The 19,244-nt window shown below is 52.5% G+C and overlaps 1 protein-coding gene across 2 annotated transcripts in view; it reads left to right on the forward strand.

Annotated features, from left to right (window-relative positions):
• Positions 1–19,244, forward strand: part of trpm2l (transient receptor potential cation channel, subfamily M, member 2 like) — an 80,787-nt gene that overhangs the window by 52,859 nt on the left and 8,684 nt on the right. For both annotated transcript variants that reach the window (XM_031897464.1, XM_031897465.1), the window contains exons 19-28: positions 1,709–1,827; positions 5,120–5,255; positions 5,777–5,948; positions 8,435–8,615; positions 11,458–11,639; positions 13,428–13,560; positions 16,224–16,311; positions 17,815–17,896; positions 18,623–18,780; positions 18,855–18,931. In XM_031897464.1, coding sequence (XP_031753324.1) covers positions 1,709–1,827; positions 5,120–5,255; positions 5,777–5,948; positions 8,435–8,615; positions 11,458–11,639; positions 13,428–13,560; positions 16,224–16,311; positions 17,815–17,896; positions 18,623–18,780; positions 18,855–18,931 — 1,328 coding nt within the window. The remainder of the gene's footprint in view (positions 1–1,708; positions 1,828–5,119; positions 5,256–5,776; positions 5,949–8,434; positions 8,616–11,457; positions 11,640–13,427; positions 13,561–16,223; positions 16,312–17,814; positions 17,897–18,622; positions 18,781–18,854; positions 18,932–19,244) is intronic.

Here is a 19,244-nt window from a genome sequence, read left to right on the forward strand (position 1 = left end):
GGCCCAACCCTAACTGCCTTACACCCCTAGAGTGGTACTGGTACGGGGGCCCAACCCTAACTGCCTTACACCCCTAGAGTGGTAATGGTACGGGGGCCCAACCCTAACTGCCTTACACCCCTAGAGTGGTACTGGTACGGGGGCCCAATCCTAACTGCCTTACACCCCTAGAGTGGTACTGGTACGGGGGCCCAACCCTAACTGCCTTACACCCCTAGAGTGGTATTGGTACGGGGGCCCAACCCTAACTGCCTTACACCCCTAGAGCGGTACTGGTACGGGGGCCCAACCCTAACTGCCTTACACCCCTAGAGTGGTAATGGTACGGGGGCCCAACCCTAACTACCTTACACCCCTAGAGTGGTAATGGTACGGGGGCCCAACCCTAACTGCCTTACAGCCCTAGAGCGGTACTGGTACGGGGGCCCAACCCTAACTGCCTTACACCCCTAGAGTGGTACTGGTACGGGGGCCCAACCCTAACTGCCTTACACCCCTAGAGTGGTACTGGTACGGGGGTCCAACCCTAACTGCCTTACACCCCTAGAGTGGTACTGGTACAGGGGTCCAACCCTAACTGCCTTACACCCCTAGAGTAGTACTGGTACGGGGGCCCAACCCTAACTGCCTTACACCCCTAGAGTGGTACTGGTACAGGGGTCCAACCCTAACTGCCTTACACCCCTAGAGTGGTACTGGTACAGGGGTCCAACCCTAACTGCCTTACACCCTAGAGTGGTACTGGTACAGGGGTCCAACCCTAACTGCCTTACACCCCTAGAGTGGTACTGGTACAGGGGTCCAACCCTAACTGCCTTACACCCCTAGAGTGGTACTGGTACAGGGGTCCAACCCTAACTGCCTTACACCCCTAGAGTGGTACTGGTACGGGGGTCCAACCCTAACTGCCTTACACCCCTAGAGTGGTACTGGTACAGGGGTCCAACCCTAACTGCCTTACACCCCTAGAGTGGTACTGGTACGGGGGCCCAACCCTAACTGCCTTACACCCCTAGAGTGGTACTGGTACGGGGGCCCAACCCTAACTGCCTTACACCCCTAGAGTGGTACTGGTACGGGGGCCCAACCCTAACTGCCTTACACCCCTAGAGCGGTACTGGTACGGGGGCCCAACCCTAACTGCCTTACACCCCTAGAGTGGTACTGGTACAGGGGCCCAACCCTAACTGCCTTACACCCCTAGAGTGGTACTGGTACGGGGGCCCAACCCTAACTGCCTTACACCCCTAGAGTAGTACTGGTACGGGGGCCCAACCCTAACTGCCTTACACCCCTAGAGTAGTACTGGTACGGGGGCCCAACCCTAACTGCCTTACACCCCTAGAGTGGTACTGGTACTTACTCAGATAAATTCCCAAATCATCAGCTCAAGAGGAAGTGTATAAATATATATAAATAGAGTTTCTCCTGTAAACAGTGCCACCTGGTGGCTGGACTAGATATAGCAGCGCAAAGTAATTCTATTCCTCCCTACACTTCCCCTTGGTTACCATAGCAATACGTTGTTATCAGAATAAAACTCACCCCGTGCCCCCGTCTTACACTCCCCCCCCCCACATGGCAATGCCCCCGTAGATACCAACTTGCCTGCTTGTTTGTAGCCCAGTCCTCTGCTCCTCACAAACCTTCATTCTGATTGGGGCACATTATTCCCATGATGCACTGCACTTACTCTCTTCTCTGTCAGTTGCTGTACGACCCGGACAGGCTGGGATTCGTAGTCAAATCGATGCAGTACATATCCGAGTTCTGGAACCAGGTCGATACATTGGCGCTCTCGTTATTTGCAGTCGGGCTCATTTGTAGGTAATTGGTCCTCTCTTGTTCTGGGTCTGTAGGGGGGTCCGTTACCCCAATATTCCTATATATCTGTAACCTTGTTATGGGCTAAGGGGGCCCAGCCTGAAGGCCAGTTAGGGGGGGATTTGGGGTGAGTGCTTATTTGTGCCCTGGGTACCCCTGGAACTATAGCGGGGTGACTGTTACCCCAATGTTTCTATATATCTGTAACCTTGTTATGGGCTAAGGGGGCCCAGCCTGAAGGCCAGTTAGGGGGGGATTTGGGGTGAGTGCTTATTTGTGCCCTGGGTACCCCTGGAACTATAGTGGGGTGACTGTTACCCCAATGTTTCTATATATCTGTAACCTTGTTATGGGCTAAGGGGGCCCAGCCTGAAGGCCAGTTAGGGGGGGATTTGGGGTGAGTGCTTATTTGTGCCCTGGGTACCCCTGGAACTATAGCGGGGTGACTGTTACCCCAATGTTTCTATATATCTGTAACCTTGTTATGGGCTAAGGGGGCCCAGCCTGAAGGCCAGTTAGGGGGGGATTTGGGGTGCTTATTTGTGCCCTGGGTACCCCTGGAACTATAGTGGGGTGACTGTTACCCCAATGTTTCTATATATCTGTAACCTTGTTATGGGCTAAGGGGGCCCAGCCTGAAGGCCAGTTAGGGGGGGATTTGGGGTGAGTGCTTATTTGTGCCCTGGGTACCCCTGGAACTATAGCGGGGTGACTGTTACCCCAATGTTTTTATATATCTGTAACCTTGTTATGGGCTAAGGGGGCCCAGCCTGAAGGCCAGTTAGGGGGGGATTTGGGGTGAGTGCTTATTTGTGCCCTGGGTACCCCTGGAACTATAGCGGGGTGACTGTTACCCCAATGTTTCTATATATCTGTAACCTTGTTATGGGCTAAGGGGGCCCAGCCTGAAGGCCAGTTAGGGGGGATTTGGGGTGAGTGCTTATTTGTGCCCTGGGTACCCCTGGAACTATAGCGGGGTGACTGTTACCCCAATGTTTCTATATATCTGTAACCTTGTTATGGGCTAAGGGGGCCTAGCCTGAAGGCCAGTTAGGGGGGGATTTGGGGTGCTTATTTGTGCCCTGGGTACCCCTGGAACTATAGCGGGGTGACTGTTACCCCAATGTTTCTATATATCTGTAACCTTGTTATGGGCTAAGGGGGCCCAGCCTGAAGGCCAGTTAGGGGGGGATTTGGGGTGAGTGCTTATTTGTGCCCTGGGTACCCCTGGAACTATAGCGGGGTGACTGTTACCCCAATGTTTCTATATATCTGTAACCTTGTTATGGGCTAAGGGGGCCCAGCCTGAAGGCCAGTTAGGGGGGGATTTGGGGTGAGTGCTTGTACCCTGGGTACCCCTGTAACTATAGCGGGGTGACTGTTACCCCAATGTTTCTATATATCTGTAACCTTGTTATGGGCTAAGGGGGCCCAGCCTGAAGGCCAGTTAGGGGGGGATTTGGGGTGAGTGCTTATTTGTGCCCTGGGTACCCCTGGAACTATAGCAGGGTGACTGTTACCCCAATGTTTCTATATATCTGTAACCTTGTTATGGGCTAAGGGGGCCCAGCCTGAAGGCCAGTTAGGGGGGGATTTGGGGTGAGTGCTTATTTGTGCCCTGGGTGCCCCTGGAACTATAGCGGGGTGACTGTTACCCCAATGTTTCTATATATCTGTAACCTTGTTATGGGCTAAGGGGGCCCAGCCTGAAGGCCAGTTAGGGGGGGATTTGGGGTGAGTGCTTATTTGTGCCCTGGGTGCCCCTGGAACTATAGCGGGGTGACTGTTACCCCAATGTTTCTATATATCTGTAACCTTGTTATGGGCTAAGGGGGCCCAGCCTGAAGGCCAGTTAGGGGGGGATTTGGGGTGAGTGCTTATTTGTGCCCTGGGTACCCCTGGAACTATAGCGGGGTGACTGTTACCCCAATGTTTCTATATATCTGTAACCTTGTTATGGGCTAAGGGGGCCCGGCCTGAAGGCCAGTTAGGGGGGGATTTGGGGTGAGTGCTTATTTGTGCCCTGGGTACCCCTGGAACTATAGCGGGGTGACTGTTACCCCAATGTTTCTATATACCTGTAACCTTGTTATGGGCTAAGGGGGCCCAGCCTGAAGGCCAGTTAGGGGGGATTTGGGGTGAGTGCTTATTTGTGCCCTGGGTACCCCTGGAACTATAGCGGGGTGACTGTTACCCCAATGTTTCTATATATCTGTAACCTTGTTATGGGCTAAGGGGGCCCAGCCTGAAGGCCAGTTAGGGGGGGATTTGGGGTGAGTGCTTATTTGTGCCCTGGGTACCCCTGGAACTATAGCGGGGTGACTGTTACCCCAATGTTTCTATATATCTGTAACCTTGTTATGGGCTAAGGGGGCCCAGCCTGAAGGCCAGTTAGGGGGGGATTTGGAGTGACTGCTTATTTGTGCCCTGGGTACCCCTGGAACTATAGCGGGGTGACTGTTACCCCAATGTTTCTATATATCTGTAACCTTGTTATGGGCTAAGGGGCCCAGCCTGAAGGCCAGTTAGGGGGGATTTGGGGTGAGTGCTTGTGCCCTGGGTACCCCTGGAACTATAGCGGGGTGACTGTTACCCCAATGTTTCTATATATCTGTAACCTTGTTATGGGCTAAGGGGGCCCAGCCTGAAGGCCAGTTAGGGGGGGATTTGGGGTGAGTGCTTATTTGTGCCCTGGGTACCCCTGGAACTATAGCGGGGTGACTGTTACCCCAATGTTTCTATATATCTGTAACCTTGTTATGGGCTAAGGGGGCCCAGCCTGAAGGCCAGTTAGGGGGGATTTGGGGTGAGTGCTTATTTGTGCCCTGGGTACCCCTGGAACTATAGTGGGGTGACTGTTACCCCAATGTTTCTATATATCTGTAACCTTGTTATGGGCTAAGGGGGCCCAGCCTGAAGGCCAGTTAGGGGGGGATTTGGGGTGAGTGCTTATTTGTGCCCTGGGTACCCCTGGAACTATAGCGGGGTGACTGTTACCCCAATGTTTCTATATATCTGTAACCTTGTTATGGGCTAAGGGGGCCCAGCCTGAAGGCCAGTTAGGGGGGGATTTGGGGTGCTTATTTGTGCCCTGGGTACCCCTGGAACTATAGCGGGGTGACTGTTACCCCAATGTTTCTATATATCTGTAACCTTGTTATGGGCTAAGGGGGCCCAGCCTGAAGGCCAGTTAGGGGGGGATTTGGGGTGCTTATTTGTGCCCTGGGTACCCCTGGAACTATAGTGGGGTTACCCCAACACACTAATACTGACTAATACTGAAGTTATTTTGCAGGTTGGCAAGCTTGAATACAGTATACCTAGGCCGTGTTTTTCTGTCCGTGGATTACATGATATTCTGTATTCGCCTTATGAACATTTTCACAGTCAGCAAAGTTCTCGGTCCCAAGATCATAATGCTTCGTCGCATGGTGAGATGTCCTTCCCTCAATTCAGCGTTCTATTCGCATGCAGAGAATTGCATTCCCATAAATTTAGGGGTAGCCGGGCCCACCAGAAAACTCCCCCCCACTGCCCCTCCCCCCAAAGGGGCCTATGTGTTGAAAGTGAGGCTTGGGGTCCCAAAGAGACTTACACGTAAGATGACTGCAAAAAATCATTTATACATTAACCCTAAACCTGCAGAACTGCAGAAATGAACAATAAGCATGTTAACCCTAGGCCTGCCAGTCAGATCACTGCAGAAAAGGAGAGTGAGCATATTAACCCCAGGTACACCGGTAAGAAGACTGCAGAGATGGATTATCGGCAGGGTGGGGAGCAGGTGGGTACCAGAAGGGAGGGAGGGGGGGGCTGTTAGCAGGGAAGTCAGCACAGGACCCCCCTGGTATATTTCCTGGGATCCTGGTTTGCCAGTCTGACCCCACAAATTTCTTTGCTTTTTGTTCTGGATACAGACGTTCATGTGGTTTCCATTTTGCATCTTTTACAGATAATGGATTTGTTTTTCTTCCTGTTCCTACTGGCTATTTGGATCGTATCATTTGGAGTTGCAAAGCAGGCAATACTGACAAGCAATGAGACCAGGTTAGATTGGATCTTCAGGAATGTGATCTATGGGCCGTATCTGATTCTCTTTGGGCAGATTCCTTCTGAGGTCGATGGTAAGTCGCAAATATTATGTTCAGTTTGGAGACCCCCCTTACACCCCTAGAGTGGTACTATAACAGGGGCCCCCCTACCTCTATCTACCTACCTCATTCATGGGGTCCCTGTTCCCCCCTTACACCCCTAGAGTGGTACTATAACAGGGGCCCCCCTACCTCTATCTACCTACCTCATTCATGGGGTCCCTGTTCCCCCCTTACACCCCTAGAGTGGTACTATAACAGGGGGCCCCCTACCTCTATCTACCTACCTCATTCATGGGGTCCCTTTTCCCCCCTTACACCCCTAGAGTGGTACTGTAACAGGGACTCCCCTACCTCTATCTACCTACCTCATTCATGGGGTCCCTGTTCCCCCCTTACACCCCTAGAGTGGTACTATAACAGGGGTTCCCCTACCTCTATCTACCTACCTCATTCATGGGGTCCCTGTTCCCCCCCTTACACCCCTAGAGTGGTACTATAACAGGGACTCCCCTACCTCTATCTACCTACCTCATTCATGGGGTCCCTGTTCCCCCCTTACACCCCTAGAGTGGTACTATAACAGGGACTCCCCTACCTCTATCTACCTACCTCATTCATGGGGTCCCTGTTCCCCCCTTACACCCCTAGAGTGGTACTATAACAGGGGCTCCCCTACCTCTATCTACCTACCTCATTCATGGGCTCCCAGTTCCCCCCTTACACCCCTAGAGTGGTACTATAACAGGGGCTCCCCTACCTCTATCTACCTACCTCATTCATGGGGTCCCTGTTCCCCCATTACACCCCTAGAGTGGTACTATAACAGGGGCTCCCCTACCTCTATCTACCTACCTCATTCATGGGGTCCCTGTTCCCCCCTTACACCCCTAGAGTGGTACTATAACAGGGGCTCCCCTACCTCTATCTACCTACCTCATTCATGGGGTCCCAGTTCCCCCCTTACACCCCTAGAGTGGTACTATAAAAGGGGTTCCCCTACCTCTATCTACCTACCTCATTCATGGGGTCCCTGTTCCCCCCATTACACCCCTAGAGTGGTACTATAACAGGGGCTCCCCTACCTCTATCTACCTACCTCATTCATGGGGTCCCTGTTCCCCCCTTACTCCCCTAGAGTGGTACTATAACAGGGGCTCCCCTACCTCTATCTACCTACCTCATTCATGGGGTCCCTTTTCCCCCCTTACACCCCTAGAGTGGTACTGTAACAGGGACTCCCCTACCTCTATCTACCTACCTCATTCATGGGGTCCCTGTTCCCCCCCTTACACCCCTAGAGTGGTACTATAACAGGGACTCCCCTACCTCTATCTACCTACCTCATTCATGGGGTCCCTGTTCCCCCCTTACACCCCTAGAGTGGTACTATAACAGGGACTCCCCTACCTCTATCTACCTACCTCATTCATGGGCTCCCAGTTCCCCCCTTACACCCCTAGAGTGGTACTATAACAGGGGCTCCCCTACCTCTATCTACCTACCTCATTCATGGGGTCCCTGTTCCCCCCTTACACCCCTAGAGTGGTACTATAACAGGGGCTCCCCTACCTCTATCTACCTACCTCATTCATGGGGTCCCTGTTCCCCCCATTACACCCCTAGAGTGGTACTATAACAGGGGCTCCCCTACCTCTATCTACCTACCTCATTCATGGGGTCCCTGTTCCCCCCTTACACCCCTAGAGTGGTACTATAACAGGGGCTCCCCTACCTCTATCTACCTACCTCATTCATGGGGTCCCAGTTCCCCCCTTACACCCCTAGAGTGGTACTATAAAAGGGGTTCCCCTACCTCTATCTACCTACCTCATTCATGGGGTCCCTGTTCCCCCCATTACACCCCTAGAGTGGTACTATAACAGGGGCTCCCCTACCTCTATCTACCTACCTCATTCATGGGGTCCCTGTTCCCCCCTTACACCCCTAGAGTGGTACTATAACAGGGGCTCCCCTACCTCTATCTACCTACCTCATTCATGGGGTCCCTGTTCCCCCCCTTACACCCCTAGAGTGGTACTATAACTGGGGCTCCCCTAGGTAGCAGCAGTTCCATTAGAATACAAAGAGAAATCTGCCCCTAGGGGATTACATTGCCAAGTCTGGTAGCCATAACTATGAGCCAAAATGAGCGCAGTTGCACCTATTGACGCCTAAAGAACTGGGTGCATCAGGGAACACTGGCAATGACCCCCAATGCACTTCGGCCAATTGGTAGTTAGTAGTAGTAGCTTTGGTGCTCAGGATGCAATAGCGGTAGGCGCAGTGCCGCTACATGTGGGAGCACATATGGCTTAACGTGTATTATATGCATCATGCGTGTTCATACAATTCCTGTGCAAATGTGGAGCCCAGGGTACCGGTTGGGCATCTCTGCTACAGTTGCCCCCCTGGGATTAAAATGAACTTATTTAGACCCTCCGTGGGGCTCCTGCTGGTAACATTCTCATTGGTCCCCGTTGTCTCAAACGAATTGACTCCGTGTTTCCTCTCAATAGGCCTGAACTTTGATCCAACAAAATGCAGTCAGAGCGGCACGGACCCCACCCTGCCCAAATGCGTGTACAATGATGGTTCCGGAAAAACTCTCTTCCCTGAGTGGCTGACGATCCTTCTGTTGTGCATTTACCTGCTGATGGCCAACATCCTTCTGCTGAATCTTCTGATTGCTATGTTCAGGTAGGGGGCGTTTCCCATCACTATGTTCAGGTAGGGGGCGTTTCCCATCACTATGTTCAGGTAGGGGGCGTTTCCCATCACTATGCTCAGGTAGGGGGCGTTTCCCATCACTATGCTCAGGTAGGGGGCGTTTCCCATCACTATGTTCAGGTAGGGGGCGTTTCCCATCACTATGTTCAGGTAGGGGGCGTTTCCCTTCACTATGTTCAGGTAGGGGGCGTTTCCCATCACTATGTTCAGGTAGGGGGCGTTTCCCATCACTATGGTCAGGTAGGGGGCGTTTCCCATCACTATGTCAGGTAGGGGGCGTTTCCCATCACTATGTTCAGGTAGGGGGCGTTTCCCATCACTATGCTCAGGTAGGGGGCGTTTCCCATCACTATGCTCAGGTAGGGGGCGTTTCCCATTACTATGTTCAGGTAGGGGGCGTTTCCCATCACTATGGTCAGGTAGGGGGCGTTTCCCATCACTATGCTCAGGTAGGGGGCGTTTCCCATCACTATGCTCAGGTAGGGGCGTTTCCCATCACTATGTTCAGGTAGGGGGCGTTTCCCATCACTATGTTCAGGTAGGGGGCGTTTCCCATCACTATGTTCAGGTAGGGGGCGTTTCCCATCACTATGTTCAGGTAGGGGGCGTTTCCCATCACTATGCTCAGGTAGGGGGCGTTTCCCATCACTATGCTCAGGTAGGGGGCATTTCCCATCTCTATGCTCAGGTAGGGGGCGTTTCCCATCACTATGTTCAGGTAGGGGGCGTTTCCCATCACTATGCTCAGGTAGGGGGCGTTTCCCATCACTATGCTCAGGTAGGGGGCGTTTCCCATCACTATGTTCAGGTAGGGGGCGTTTCCCATCACTATGTTCAGGTAGGGGGCGTTTCCCATCACTATGCTCAGGTAGGGGGCGTTTCCCATCACTATGTTCAGGTAGGGGGCGTTTCCCATCACTATGTTCAGGTAGGGGGCGTTTCCCATCACTATGCTCAGGTAGGGGGCGTTTCCCATCACTATGTTCAGGTAGGGGGCATTTCCCATCACTATGTTCAGGTAGGGGGCGTTTCCCATCACTATGTTCTGGTAGGGGGCGTTTTCCATTACTATGTTCAGGTAGGGGGCAATTCCCATTACTATGTTCAGGTAGGGGGCATTTCCCATCACTATGTTCAGGTAGGGGGCATTTCCCATCACTATGTTCAGGTAGGGGGCAATTCCCATTACTATGTTCAGGTAGGGGGCATTTCCCATCACTATGTTCTGGTAGGGGGCATTTCCCATCACTATGTTCAGGTAGGGGGCATTTTCCATGAATATGTTCAGGCACGTTTTGCTAGTATTATGGACTAGATTCTACCCCGGCCCAGATGGCTCTTGTGATGACTTTCCCTCAGGCTCATGTTGTGGAGGGGCAAATACTGGCGCAGGGCAGAGATTCCATTTCAATAGAATTGGGTGTGAGGCAGTAGGGGGCGCCATATACACAGGCTGGAAAGCACAAGGTGTTTGGGGTGCGGGGAGTGTATCCCCAATACCATCAGTGGCAGTTACAGAATCTACACAGGAACCTCCCAGGATTCCTCCTAATTATCGTGAGAAGGAAAATACAAATTTACGGGAAAGCAGCCAGTCGTCCAATGAAAAACATCTTTGTTTGCTCAGCCTAAAAACATCAGAGCCTTAATGCCCACGTGTTCCAGGTTCTACCGCCCTTAGTCACAGGGGCCATGTATCCAATAGAAACGGCTCTTTTATTCTGTTGGTGCGCCATCGCCATCTGGTGGTTACATTTAATAACATCCAATAACAGTGTTTCTAGGGTTACAAAATAACCAATCGGCACAGAGAACATTGCCAGGTAGGAGGAATCATTTGCTGTGGGAGAAATCATTTGCTGTGGGAGGAATCATTTGCTGTGGGAGGAATCATTTGCTGTGGGAGGGATCATTCGCTGTGGGAGGGATTATTTGCTGTGGGAGGGATCATTCGCTGTGGGAGGGATCATTCGCTGTGGGAGGGATTATTTGCTGTAGGAGGAATCATTTGCTGTGGGAGGGATTATTTGCTGTGGGAGGGTTTATTTGCTGTGGGAGGGATCATTCGCTGTGGGAGGGATCATTCGCTGTGGGAGGGATTATTTGCTGTGGGAGGGATCATTCGCTGTGGGAGGGATTATTTGCTGTGGGAGGGATCATTCGCTGTGGGAGGGATCCGCGCAATAGAATGAGAAGGAAACCCCAATAGTAACACACTGGATAGATAGGACTAAAGAATAAAAAATACACAGGAAAGACTGTTGTTCTGTGTGAATGCCTTGCGTGCAGTGCATTATGGGTAGTGGGAGCGGAATTTCTCGGCAGGCAGGTATTCGCAGCGAATTCCCGCATTTCGGCATTGGTGGAATTTTTTGTGAGAAACGGGCACAAAAATTTGCAGTGGAAAATTCCACATGTGACCCAAAAAGTCGCGTCCATAAAACAAAATGTCACGTGTCCAATCAGATTGTTGCACGCGCCATTTTTAAAATAATTTTTTTGCCAAATTTTTTGCCATTTTGCTAATTTTTTTCAGTTTTGCCAATTTTGCAGCAAAGCGAAATGACACAGATTGGCTCATCACTATTTCTGGGTGTTACCCCCTGGGTACCCCAAGCACCCCATGTGATCCTGCCTTGGGGCAAGTGCTTCAAACAAGTGCCCCATGTGATCCTGCCTTGGGGCAAGTGCTTCAGACAAGCACCCCATGTGATCCTGCCTTGGGGCAAGTGCTTCAGACAAGTGCCCCATTGGTTTTTCCAACCTTCTGCAAATTTCCTCACCGGGGGCAAATCTGTTCCTCTCTTCCCAGTAACACGTTTGGAGACGTAGAAAGCCACACGGATCAGATCTGGAAGTTCTACCGCTTTGGGCTGATAAAGGAATATAATGAGCGCCCCGTGGCTCCGCCTCCCTTCATTCTGCTGAGTCACCTCTATTTCCTTCTCAAGTACGGGCTGAGCAAGCGCTCCACCCTGAGCCACCAAGCCATGAGTAAGTAGCTGCCACGTGGCTACAACTGGGACTAGTACTGGGGCTACTACTGGGACTAGTACTGGGGCTACAACTGGGACTAGTACTGGGGCTACTACTGGGACTAGTACTGGGGCTACAACTGGGACTAGTACTGGGGCTACTACTGGGGCTAGTACTGGGGCTACAACTGGGACTAGTACTGGGGCTACTACTGGGACTAGTACTGGGGCTACAACTGGGACTAGTACTGGGGCTACTACTGGGACTAGTACTGGGGCTACAACTGGGACTAGTACTGGGGCTAGTACTGGGGCTACAACTGGGACTAGTACTGGGGCTACTACTGGGACTAGTAATGGGGCTACAACTGGGACTAGTACTGGGGCTACTACTGGGACTAGTACTGGGCTACAACTGGGACTAGTACTGGGGCTACTACTGGGACTAGTAATGGGGCTACAACTGGGACTAGTACTGGGGCTACAACTGGGACTAGTACTGGGGCTACAACTGGGACTAGTACTGGGGCTACTACTGGGACTAGTACTGGGGCTACAACTGGGACTAGTACTGGGGCTACAACTGGGACTAGTACTGGGGCTACAACTGGGACTAGTAATGGGGCTACTACTGGGACTAGTAATGGGGCTACAACTGGGACTAGTAATGGGGCTACAACTGGGACTAGTACTGGGGCTACAACTGGGGCTACAACTGGGACTAGTACTGGGGCTACAACTGGGGCTAGTATTGGGGCTACAACTGGGACTAGTAATGGGGCTACTACTGGGACTAGTAATGGGGCTACAGCTGGGACTAGTACTGGGGCTACAATTGAGACTAGTACTGGGGCTACAACTGGGACTAGTACTGGGGCTACAATTGAGACTAGTACTGTGGCTACAACTGGGACTAGTACTGGGGCTACAACTGGGACTAGTACTGGGGCTACAACTGGGACTAGCACTGGGGCTACAACTGGGACTAGCACTGGGGCTACAACTGGGAGTAGTACTGGGGCTACAACTGGGACTAGTACTGGGGCTACAACTGGGACTAGTACTGGGGCTACAACTGGACTAGTACTGGGGCTACAACTGGGACTAGTACTGGGGCTACAACTGGGACTAGTACTGGGGCTACAACTGGGACTAGTACTGGGGCTACAACTGGGACTAGTACTGGGGCTACAACTGGGACTACTACTGGCCACTAAGCCTTACAACTACATCTTCCCTGCACCAAGAGTGGGACCTCAGCTTTATAAATGTGGCAGTTTTATTTTACTCTTATTATTTATGTTCAGTTCTATAAATACACAGGAACTCTCAAGAAAATCATTTATTGTTGGTAAGATGTTTCCTTGTCCTCTCACTGTACCTGGGGCCTTCACTTACACCTGTACCTTGGGGCGGTGGGTAAATACCCCAAACTGGAAGAGCTGCTGTTTGGCTTCCAATTCCAAGGTGGTGCTCATGACTGATACATTCAGTGGGGTGACTGGGGTAATGACTCCAGTACTGAACTGGCAACATCTCCCCAAGCCCCCATCATCCCATTCAGTACTGGTGCCCCATTACTCTAGCCAATCAGCTTCTTCCCATGTGACATTTAGGGTTATGTATTTCCTAATTAGACACTTCCAATCCCAAGTGCTTCATTAGAACCTAATTTGTGCCCATGTTTCCTCCCTATTGGCAGGTTGAGCAGGTTGTCCTCTTTAGCCATTCCTTCCTAATTGGCTGGTTGCCTCTGATCTTGTTGCTTGGTAGAATAACAGAATTAATGGATTTTCCTTCCTTCCAGGATCTGTAATGGATGAAGCTGGAGAATCGTCTCTGCTCTCCTGGGAATTGTACATGAGGGATAATTATCTGCATAACCAGCAGCTCGTGGACTCACAGAGTCAGGAGAACGTGGTCAAGAACACGGCCCAGAGGTACCGCCCAATCTGCACTGTCCTTCTGTGATCAGAGGTCCATGGGACCGGGGCAAACGTTCATCCAAATCTGCCCCAGTTATTTCCTACATTATTCTTCTGATCTTTAACCACTGGATATACTTGTTGGTCTTCTATAAGGAGTTGTCATATCTTTACCTACAGGAAGCTGCCATAACAGTGATGTCTGTAGGGCAAGGTTTTAGGCCTAAACGTTGGCATGTTCTATGGTCAGTGGGCGCAAGTGATTAGGTATTTTACTATTAACGGCCCTATAAAGCGACTGAGTAATTGGCCACCACCATCTTGGTGTCATTTTCCACAGATTCTCAGAGCCAGACAGCTTGGCCTTACCTGCTGTGTAACCTGAGCCATTTCCCCTATTCCAGCTTGAATATACCAACTAGTAGTGATGTTGGGGAGATGTTCATACCAACTATAATAGTGTTGGGTAGTGTTAGGTAGTGGGTTCCTCATGGTGAGGGGGTTGGGGAATGCCGTGCCGGGGGATGTTGGGTAGGGGGTTCCTCACGGTGAGGGCAGTGAGGGGGTTGGGGAATGCCCTGCCGGGGGATGTTGGGTAGGGGGTTCCTCACGGTGAGGGCAGTGAGGGGGTTGGGGAATGCCCTGCCGGGGGGTGTTGGGTAGGGGGTTCCTCACGGTAAGGGCAGTGAGGGGGTTGGGGAATGCCCTGCCGGGGGATGTTGGGTAGGGGGTTCCTCACGGTGAGGGCAGTGAGGGGGTTGGGGAATGCCCTGCCGGGGGATGTTGGGTAGGGAGTTCCTCACGGTGAGGGCAGTGAGGGGGTTGGGGAATGCCCTGCCGGGGGATGTTGGGTAGGGGGTTCCTCACGGTGAGGGCAGTGAGGGGGTTGGGGAATGCCCTGCCGGGGGATGTTGGGTAGGGGGTTCCTCACGGTGAGGGCAGTGAGGGGGTTGGGGAATGCCCTGCCGGGGCATGTTGGGTAGGGGGTTCCTCGCGGTGAGGGCAGTGAGGGGGTTGGGGAATGCCCTGCCGGGGGATGTTGGGTAGGGGGTTCCTCACGGTGAGGGCAGTGAGGGGGTTGGGGAATGCCCTGCCGGGGGGTGTTGGGTAGGGGGTTCCTCACGGTGAGGGCAGTGAGGGGGTTGGGGAATGCCCTGCCGGGGGATGTTGGGTAGGGGGTTCCTCACGGTGAGGGCAGTGAGGGGGTTGGGGAATGCCCTGCCGGGGGATGTTGGGTAGGGGGTTCCTCACGGTGAGGGCAGTGAGGGGGTTGGGGAATGCCCTGCCGGGGGATGTTGGGTAGGGGGTTCCTCACGGTGAGGGCAGTGAGGGGGTTGGGGAATGCCCTGCCGGGGGATGTTGGGTAGGGGGTTCCTCACGGTGAGGGCAGTGAGGGGCTTGGGGAATGCCCTGCCAGGGGATGTTGGGTAGGGGGTTCCTCACGGTGAGGGCAGTGAGGGGGTTGGGGAATGCCCTGCCGGGGGATGTTGGGTAGGGGGTTCCTCACGGTGAGGGCAGTGAGGGGGTTGGGGAATGCCCTGCCGGGGGATATTGGGTAGTGGGTTCCTCACGGTGAGGGCAGTGAGGGGGTTGGGGAATGCCCTGCCGGGGGATATTGGGTAGTGGGTTCCTCACGGTGAGGGCAGTGAGGGGGTTGGGGAATACTTTGCTGGGGGATGTTGGGTAGGGGGTTCCTCACAGTGAGGCAGTGAGGGGGTTGGGGAATACTTTGCTGGGGATGTTGGGTAGGGGGTTCCTCACGGTGAGGGCAGTGAGGGGGTTGGGGAATGCCCTGCCGGGGGATGTTGGGTAGGGGGTTCCTCACAGTGAGGCAGTGAGGGGGTTGGGGAATGCCCTGCCGGGGGATATTGGGTAGTGGGTTCCTCACGGTGAGGGCAGTGAGGGGGTTGGGGAATGCCCTGCCGGGGGGTGTTGGGTAGGGGGTTCCTCATGGTGAGGGCAGTGAGGGGGTTGGGGAATGCCCTGCCGGGGGATGTTGGGTAGGGGGTTCCTCACAGTGAGGGGGTTGGGGAATGCCCTGCCGGGGGATGTTGGGTAGGGGGTTCCTCACGGTGAGGGCAGTGAGGGGGTTGGGGAATGCCCTGCCGGGGGGTGTTGGGTAGGGGGTTCCTCACGGTGAGGGCAGTGAGGGGGTTGGGGAATGCCCTGCCGGGGGATGTTGGGTAGGGGGTTCCTCACGGTGAGGGCAGTGAGGGGGTTGGGGAATGCCCTGCCGGGGGATGTTGGGTAGGGGGTTCCTCACGGTGAGGGCAGTGAGGGGGTTGGGGAATGCCCTGCCGGGGGATGTTGGGTAGGGGGTTCCTCACGGTGAGGGCAGTGAGGGGGTTGGGTAGGGGGTTCCTGTTGCTTTAAAAAGTACTATCTTTATGGCTTCAGCATTATCCCAAACTAATTGCCACTTCAAACCCTTCCCTGGGAATCAAACCCTGATTAATATACCCACATGCCCTACCCTCCCGCCGTCCCTCCGACACATGGTACAGCCTTCTCTAGTTACCACCCAGTCATGTGACTCCTGCAGCCATGATCAGCAATGCCAGTAACATTGATCATGTGGTGCCATTAACTCAAGGCCATTCGCTGTATCAAATCCCATGTTTGTACATTTCTCTTCTTCCAATGAGGGTTTATTTGCCCCTTGTGGTGTCTCCATGCAGTGTATCGGCGGTGCTCAATCTGCTCAATATGAGGAAAGACGGTGAGGGGCAGCAGTTGGAGACGAGGCTCATTTTACTGGAAGAGGAGGTACAATTAATAATGGTCCTTTCTAATTGACTATGAAGATTTTCATTCATCCAGGTCATGGAATATTCAGTATAAATAAATCTAAAGCAACTGGACTTGTTAGGTAATCATTGGAGACGTTTCACTACTCATCCGAGCAGCTTCTTTAGTTCAACTGACTGGTATGGGAAGCCCTCAGCATATATACTCTTCCACTAATCCAATCACAATGGCACATTGTAACTCTTCCACTCATCCAATCCCAATGGCACATTGTAACTCTTCCGCTCATCCAATCACAATGGCACTGTGTAACTCTTCCGCTCATCCAATCACAATGGCACATTGTAACTCTTCCGCTCATCCAATCACAATGGCACTGTGTAACTCTTCCGCTCATCCAATCACAATGGCAAAGAGGTGATACCTGAAACTCACAGAGGTGTGACTGCTGGGGAGTTACTGTGAGAGGGTTACCCAAGTATCATCCAGCTCATAGAGACAGCTGTTACTTGTTAGAGTTGCATGAATGGATGAAGAGTTCTGAAACTGCCGGGGTACAGATGTTAGAACAGCAGTGTATGTAGCAGACAGACGGTGTCGAAGGCCCCCGCCTCTGTTAAGGGATGGTTTCTCCACTTTAACATGAATGGCCTCTTTTACACCTCTTTCAAACCAGCGGTCTTCTTTGTCCAAAATTTGGATGTTGCTATTCTCAAAGGAGTGTCCCTTGTCTTTTAGGTGTAGAAATACAGGGAGTTCCTCCCTGAGACTATCCCTATGACTTCTCCATTTGCTCCATGTAAACTGCATTATAACACCTCCTATTACTCCCTATTACCCTATGTGTAACTCCTCCTATTGCTCCATGTACCCCTCCCTATAACTCCTTTCATTGCTCCATGTACCCCTCCCTATAACCCCTCCGATTGCTCCATGTACCCCTCCCTATAACCCCTCCTATTGCTCCATATACCCCTCCCTATAACCCCTCCTATTGCTCCATACACCCCTCCCTATAACCCCTCCCATTGCTCCATACACCCCTCCCTATAACTCCTCCCATTGCTCCATACACTCCTCCCATTGCTCCATGTACCCCTCCCTATAACTCCTCCCATTGCTCCATGTACCCCTCCCTATCACCCCTCCTATTGCTCCATGTACCCCTCCCTATAACCCCTCCTATTGCTCCATCTACCCCTCCCTATAACCCCTCCTATTGCTCCATCTACCCCTCCCTATAACTCCTCCCATTGTTCCATACACCCCTCCATATAACCCCTCCTATTGCTCCATAAACCCCTCCCTATAACTCCTCCTATTGTTCCATATACCCCTCCCTATAACCCCTCCTATTGCTCCATATACCCCTCCCTCCCCCATTTAATGCCCTTTTTACATCCTCTACACTTCCAGTTGCTCCCCCTTATTGTTGAGCCATGGGGCCCCTGGCTGATCGCACTGTTGCCATTGGCTGACTAACATAAGTGTTTATAGTGGAATGTTCCTTTCTCCAATCAGGTATTGAAATCCTCAGAGCAGCTCCAGTGGATCATCTCAGCCCTCGGTGAGAAAGGATTTACTGGTCGAGCCCAGAGACTTGGTGAGTGCCGGAGGGTTGGATCTACTGCATTGTGCAGTCTGTGGGGGAATTGCTCTGAGGGGGGAGTGGGGCTGTAACGTTGGGGTAGGACAGGGCTACGGCAGAGTGAGGATACAAACGCGGGGTGAGATGAATCCCGCAATAGATATAATATTCCCAATGAGCTGCAGGGTTCTAACTGCACACAGTCGGTTCCTGCTTGATCCCTCTGCTGCTTTTCTCCTGCCCCATAGGGAGAGATGAATCCCCCTATGGATATAATGTTCCCAATGAGCTGCAGGGTTCTAATTGCACACCGTACGTTCCTGCTTGATCCCTCTGCGGCTTCTCTCCTGCCCCATAGGGAGAGATGAATCCCCCTATGGATATAATGTTCCCAATGAACTGCAGGGTTCTAATTGCACACCGTACGTTCCTGCTTGATCCCTCTGCAGCTTCTCTCCTGCCCCATAGGGAGAGATGAATCCCCCTATGGATATAATGTTCCCAATGAGCTGCAGGGTTCTAATTGCACACCGTACATTCCTGCTTGATCCCTCTGCTGCTTTTCCCCTGCCCATAGGGAGAGAGGAAGCCCCCAGTAGCTATAATGTTCCCAAGAGCTGCAGGGTTCTAACTGCACACAGTCTGTTCCTGCTTGATCCCTCTGCTGCTTTTCCCCTGCCCATAGGGAGAGAGGAAGCCCCCAATAGATATAATGTTCTCCCCTGGTTTCTCCCCCATCAGTTCACAGCAGCTCCCAGGACTCGGGGGACAGCGCCACCCATGGGTTGGATCCTTCAACGGAAAGAAAGTCCATTTATCATGTGAATAGCAGAACCCTGCAGTACCCCGACTCCCCGGTGAGCCGTTACCCAGTCCCGGATGAAATGGTGCCTTGGGAGGTAAGTAGCCGATGTACATAGAGGTAAGTGCCAATGTGTCATCTTGTGGGGTAACAGGACCCCTATTCTTTCAGGTTCCATTCCCGGGCTATGAGCCCCCCTTCTACACTGCAGAGCGGGGCGACCGCGGGGCCTACGATCCCCATTCCGAGTAAGAAACCTTTCCTTCTTTTCTTCATTCTGTCTGTGCCCCGTTTCCTTGTACAGGACCTGTTATACGGGAACTTCCGGAATTGAGATCTCCATACTTACATAAACCCAATGGGATCGTTTTGCCTCCAGTAGGTGCAGTCTATGGGAGGCAGCCTTCCTGTGCTTTCTGCATAACAGGCTTCCGGATAAGGGATCCCATCCCATGTATAAGGAATGTGGGTGCAGGGTGGGGTCCCCACAGTGCCATAGTCTCTCAGCCAATAGCTGCACTGTATTATGATCAGGGCTGGGAGCAGCTCTGCCACTTACCT

This window comes from Xenopus tropicalis, chromosome 2 (assembly GCF_000004195.4).
Source record: "Xenopus tropicalis strain Nigerian chromosome 2, UCB_Xtro_10.0, whole genome shotgun sequence".
Classification (NCBI taxonomy): Eukaryota; Metazoa; Chordata; class Amphibia; order Anura; family Pipidae; genus Xenopus; species Xenopus tropicalis.